Source organism: Apaloderma vittatum, unplaced genomic scaffold, assembly GCF_000703405.1.
Source record: "Apaloderma vittatum isolate BGI_N311 unplaced genomic scaffold, ASM70340v1 scaffold1682, whole genome shotgun sequence".
Taxonomy (NCBI): Eukaryota; Metazoa; Chordata; class Aves; order Trogoniformes; family Trogonidae; genus Apaloderma; species Apaloderma vittatum.
This window is the reverse complement of record NW_009703949.1, coordinates 117,130-123,129: the sequence shown is the minus strand read 5'-3', so window position 1 is coordinate 123,129 and position 6,000 is coordinate 117,130. Positions and strand designations below refer to the sequence as shown.

At 39.3% G+C, this 6,000-nt stretch overlaps 1 protein-coding gene across 1 annotated transcript in view; it reads left to right on the top strand.

The window, feature by feature from the left end:
• Positions 1 to 1,162: 1,162 nt before the first annotated feature.
• The window catches only part of LOC104270440 (zinc finger protein 385D-like), a gene marked incomplete at its 5' end in the record, with an annotated part of 71,603 nt that continues 66,765 nt past the window's right edge, over positions 1,163 to 6,000 (top strand). The window contains one exon of the mRNA XM_009864819.1: positions 1,163 to 1,305. Within this exon, the coding sequence (XP_009863121.1) occupies positions 1,163 to 1,305 (143 nt within the window). The remainder of the gene's footprint in view (positions 1,306 to 6,000) is intronic.

Sequence of the window (6,000 nt, the reverse complement as noted above, 5' to 3'; positions counted from 1 at the left end):
TAAAGAACGTATGCAGCTTGTCTAACGAAGTGTCCATATGTACGAGAGGAAAAAAAGAAACGGATTTCTGATCCCTTTCCCTCTGTTGGTCTGTCTGCCTGTGTTTCTGTTCAATGAGTGGGGTAAAACTCCCCCTACTTTTTTTTTTTTTCTTAATGTTTCTTGGAATCTTACCAGCAGGTTTTTGCAGTCTGTTGCCTGCCTCTCAGATTAGAACAACACTGGCATATTTTAACAGTTTCCTAGGATCCAAATAGTCTTTAATTAACAAGAAATTGATGTTTTGGAGTGCAACCAAAACCTGGGAGACATTGGAAGCAGAGAATGGGCTTGGATACTTCCAGCTTTTAGCTGATTGTGGCAAGGGGCAAACAAATGAGTAAAAGAGGGTCAGCTGCAAACAGGTAGAGACTTATTGGTATGCAAGGGGATTCCTTCATTTGCATTGCATTCCCCCAGAGCTGGTGGTTGGAAGCCTTAGCCAGGAGGAGCTTTGTGCTGCACAGAGTCTGAATCAGCTCCACCCCTTGCAAGGCAAGAATGTGGTTGGTTGTACCTTCCCATAAACAGGCTTTCAGCAGATGATGAAATTGTTCTTAGTTTAGATTTGTATTGATCAACTGCTGAGACAGTAAAGTAAGTTGTCTGTGTGAGGTTTAGGTTGATTTTGAAGCTGTAAGCTCTACAAGTAAGCACTTAATTAAAAACCCAAAAGTCTGCAAATGACATGACTTTTGCTGAGCTGAACAGCTTGTTGTTCTTTTTCTTTTGGAGCAGTTTACTTTGGAAGATTGAGCAGTAGGATCGGGATGAAACACTGAAATTAAATGAGACTAGCTGAAGTTCTAAAGAGAAATCAGACATATGCTAAGTTATTGTTCTAGAAAATTCAGAGAGAGAAATTATTTATTAACTATTTTTAAATAATGATAGATTGATACCTGAAATACTGGCAAAAATGATAATCAACAGTCGCTGAGTCAGCTGTGCTTTTTTTTCAGTAACATCATAATTTGTGGACAAATAAAAAAGTATTTATTTACTTCATTATTTAATCCAATATTGGCTTTTTATTGTTGCTTTTTTGTGCTGGCTTTTTTGTTCCCTCCCCCCACCTAATCCTAGTACTTGCTGAATGCCTTCTGTCTCTTTCTTTGCTCAGGTGGTACATGCCAGAGCCCTGCTCTTCCAGCCCTAGTGCGTCCTCCTGCTCCACCTTTGCAGCCATCGTTGGATATTAAACCATTTCTCCCCTTTCCTCTGGACACTGCCGCAGCAGTCAATCTCTTCCCCAACTTCAATGCAGTAAGTACACTACTCTAACAGTTACTGTCTGCTTCAGCAAGCCACAGTTTCCATGGAAGACTTAGGAGGGCACAAAGTAGATTTTTATGTACTCAGTCGGAATATCCTTTCCCTTAGTGAGGGCCAAATGGCTCTTTCAGACGCACTGGTAGGCCATAAATTAGAGCCTAGCAGAGTGTTAGTCAGAAGTAATGCAGAAGGAAAAAATGATACGATCCCCAGTGACATGCTGTAAAGTTGGAGGCCACGTTCAGTCCCAGGGCTTGTGAGTTTCCCACTCTAATTTAGGATGTGCAGACTTTCAGCTCGCTGCAGCTCAGAGAGTGAGACTCTTGGAGTGAAGGCATTCTACATCCAGTCTCTAACAGGCTTCCTGAGAAATAATTAAAATTTACAGATTGGAGAGGCTACAAAGATAAAACTGTTGGGGCAATTAAAGTAAGAATGGGAACACCATTAGCTGGTCTATGAGCTATTCACTGGCAAATAATCTAGGGTGGGGTTTTTTTCAGGTTAGGATATGTTATTTTTCATGCCTCAGGTTAAAATGAGGTTAGATTTCTCTTTAATATATATATTTATTTTTTTTTACTTAGTCATGCCATTTATGATTATAGAAATCATATTCCTTCTCAGGTATTTTCAGTGTGTTACTGAAATATCTCATGAATGTTTCAATTTGTATGCTTCTGGCTGAGATAGCTAATTCTCTAACAGAAAAAAAGTCTAAATTGGTTTTATGTTAATTTTGACTTTATAGAATTATGCCCCTTTTTAATTTGATCACACTCTGAGTTCTTTTCCTTATTTACGCATACTAGGTCTAGAAAAAAAGTGCTTAAGAATGTGTGTGCTCACCTACTTTGAAAGATACAGAGGTGGAATTTGCTATGCCAAAACAGTTCTAATTAACATGCAAAAATCTTAATTACAATAATTAAGAGTAGTAAAAGAACATGCCCATTCTAGAAGTAATTTGTAGTAATCAATAGCAAATTTCCATAATTAAATGTTCATTTATTTAGTTTTTATGGATGTTCTTTTTGCTTTAAAGTAATTAAAATGAACTAATTGTCAAAAATATTTATTTATGCAGTCTTAAACGCAAGCAGTTTCCAACATTAATAAAGATCAGAGAAACTATAAGCTGCAAGTCTTAAAATGCTCAGAAGCAAAATGTCAAAGAATTATTATTACAAAGGAACTTTTTCAAATCTTAAAATGTATATAGGCAAGCAGTATAGTTTTTAAAAATGCTGGTTTTAACCAAGTTACCGATAACTCAACATGAAACGGATAAACTCTTAGACCTGTCTAGTATGCTTTAGATTTTGGGGATTTTTTTATCAGTGTTGCTTTGTGATCATTGTTTATATATAATGCAATAGACCAGTTAAATTTTTAGAAATTCCTTATTAGAATTTTGTGGAGGTTTTTCAGGATTTTCCATAGTTCAGTGTCTTCAGGTTGTTTTGCTAATTGTTTAACTCTGCATAATTTGAATGCAATTTCCATGATGAATTTTAATAAATAATTGATAATCTTATATTGTTACATAAATTTGTAGGGTCTTTTTCTTACAAAGTCTGGTTTCTCTTTTTCTGTGATGGGGAGAGGGGAGATGTGCTCATAGTAATTTTGGAAGTAAGAAAGTGGATTTAGATTCCTGTCAAAACCCTGTTATTCCCAAACATCATCTTAGTAGTATACCATTTGGTATAAGCACTGTAGTTGCACTTTACAGAATCCTCATATCTTCAGTTTTTTACTAATCTGAGCCTAGATTTCAAGAGTGGGGCTAGCAGCCCTTTTTACCAGCACTCTGAAGTTCGTTGTCAGGCAAAGCACTGCACTCTGTGATATGTAGCCACCAGCCAAGTCCACCTTTGCTGAATATGTCAGTCCTGAGTGTGAGGATGTTGTCATCAGAGCTGCTGCCAGCTGCCTTGCTTCCATCATCTTTGCCTCACAGTGTGACCTTTGCCTTCTCATCCTGTGTGCTGACATGCAGCAGCATCCTCAGTGTTTCCATTTTCATTCTGAACAGCACATTATTGAACGTTGCTATGTTTAGCTCATATGCCAGGTCTGGTTAATGACATCCTCCAAACATGTAGGCTAGCATATTTCCAAAAATACTTTTCAAGCTGACAAATCTTCTGGGGACATGGTAGCTACTGCTCAGCACTATCAGTCTAAGGAGAAGGTTACACACAAAGTCATGTTCAATTTTAAACAGGACATCTGGCAAAGGCTCTGAGTATGTGAATGTGAGACAGAAGACAATTGTTTAACCAAAAAATTGTCTTTGTCATTATGCACACTTCTGAAGGGTTGTTAATAATGCCTTATATTCATTGACTTCATTGACGATCCTAATCCTTGTCAACAGAGATACATTTATGCTCAGTGGCTAAACCAAGGTCAAGGAGATGGTCAGTAAAAGAATATGCTGGACGTTCTCTCTCATGTTGTTTCAGTCAAGGGTAAAGCTAATTTATTGACGTTATGGTCATAGATTGTGTCTTAAGAAATGGATTTCTAAAGGCCTCTTGACCCTTGCACAGTTCCACAGGAACTAATGACTTTGGCAGCTTGTGTGGGCTGCTTTGCAGAAGGCTAGAAGAAAGTCCGGAGTTTGGGCCATTTACTGTCCACTTTTTAATGGCCTTCACTTGAGAAAAGCATGACTGAGGAGAAACTTGAGTAAAAATTCAGTCATGTTTTAGAGAAAAGAAGTGGCCTCTGGTTATGGCAATCCTAACTTACCCTGAGAGTTTGGTTGTGACATGCATAGGCATCTGAGCTAATCAGCCCAAGTTTCTTTGTAAAAGAAGAGAATGGAGAAAAATGAGCAATTTCTCCAGTTGTGAGTGGTGGTTTTTATATTTTGGTGTGGTTTTGTTTTTTTTTTTATAAGTAAAGAAAAACACACGAAGGTAGGTCACAATGCAAGGACCCTAACGTGTGTACCTTGGCATGAGGTGAAATGAACTCTGAAAGTTTCACTTCGTCCCTGATGAGTATAATGAGGGACTAGCTCAGCTGCATCTACATTTAGTTAGATGAATCCCACATTATGGGATAGATCTTAAGCTATTTGCAGCTGACATGTTATATTCTGCTCAGAAATCAGATGACAGAAGTGCTGACATTGTATTGTATGTTTACAGACGAATGCTTCCATTTGTCAAGCAGTTATGCTTCTAATTTTATCAAAAGACAATCTTAAGGGATTCAGATGAACTGGATAGAAATATTAGGAAAGGTGAAAAAAAAGTAAGTTACCAGTGGAGAATCTCTAGGCACATACATAAGAACGAACAAAACCATAACTGATGTCAGGTGTTGCAGATAATAGTAAGATGTTTCATATTATAACATTTTTCCATTCCATTTCAGATTATTACAAACATGATTGCTTTCTTTGTTACTGATGACTTTAAACTAAAGTTAGCTCAGCTTTTGCTAGCTGCCTCTAAAGAAAATATTTAGTACTGCTTTAAAAACATAGAATTGAAGAATGGTTTGGGTTAGATGATCTTTAAGATCCTTTCTAGGTCAAACCACCCTGCTGTGGGCAGGGAAAACCTTCCACTGGACCAGGTTGCTCAAAGATCCATCCAACATGGCCCTGAACACTTCCAGGGAAGGGATATCTGTAACTACTCTGCAAAACCTGTTCCAGTGTCTCATCACCCTCATAATAAAGAATTTCTTCCTAATACGTAATCTAAACCTACCTTTTTTTCAGTTTGAAACCATTAGTTCATGTCCTATCACTTACACTCTCTGAAAAAGTCCCTCCTGTTCTTTCCTGTTGGCCCCGTTTAAGTACTGAAAAGCTGCTATCAGGTGTCCCTGGAGCCTTCTCTTCTCCAAGCTGAACAGCCTCAACTCTCCCATCCTGTCCTCCTAGCGGAGGTGCTCCAACCCCCCGATCATCTTTGTGGCCCTCCTTTGGACTCGCTTCAAGAGGTTCATGTCCCTTTTACGTTGATAGCTGTGCTATCCCTCTAACAGGTATCAGGATGGTTGAGGTTCCCTATGAGGACCCGGGTTTGTAAATGTGAGGCTCCTCCTATCTTTCTATAGAGGGCCTCATTTCTAGTTGAGAGGCAACCCTGCTCTGGCAAGGAGGTTGGATTAGATGATCTCTAAGGTCCCTTCCAGCCTAGGCCATTCTATGATTCTATGATATTACTTGGTTTTCCTGGTCATGTGGCCTGTATGTCACTGTAATGTCACCTTTCTCTGTCCTCTCTTTAATCCTGACCCATAAGCTCTCGGTCAACTCCTTGTCCATCCCCAGATGGAGCTCCATGTACTCCAACTGCTCATTGACAGAAAGGGTGACATCCCCTCCTCTTCTCCCTGCCTGTACTTCCTAAGGAGTTTTTATCCTTCCAATGCTCCAGTTGTAGGAGCACGTGCTCCATGATGCCAGTAAGATCATAACCCTGCAGGTGTGTGCATACCTCTAGCTTCTCTTGCTTATTCCTCGTGCTACACGCGTTTGATTAAAGGCATTTAAGTTGTGCCCCCAATGAATCTGACTTACTGACTGGGTTTCCTTGGTACTGCTCTATAGCTGCTCTCCCTCTGACCCGTGATATCTCTCTAGGCTCTGAGCACCTATTGCTGACATTGACATCAGATTGATCTAAGCAGGATGGATTAAGGTTCCCCCCCCCT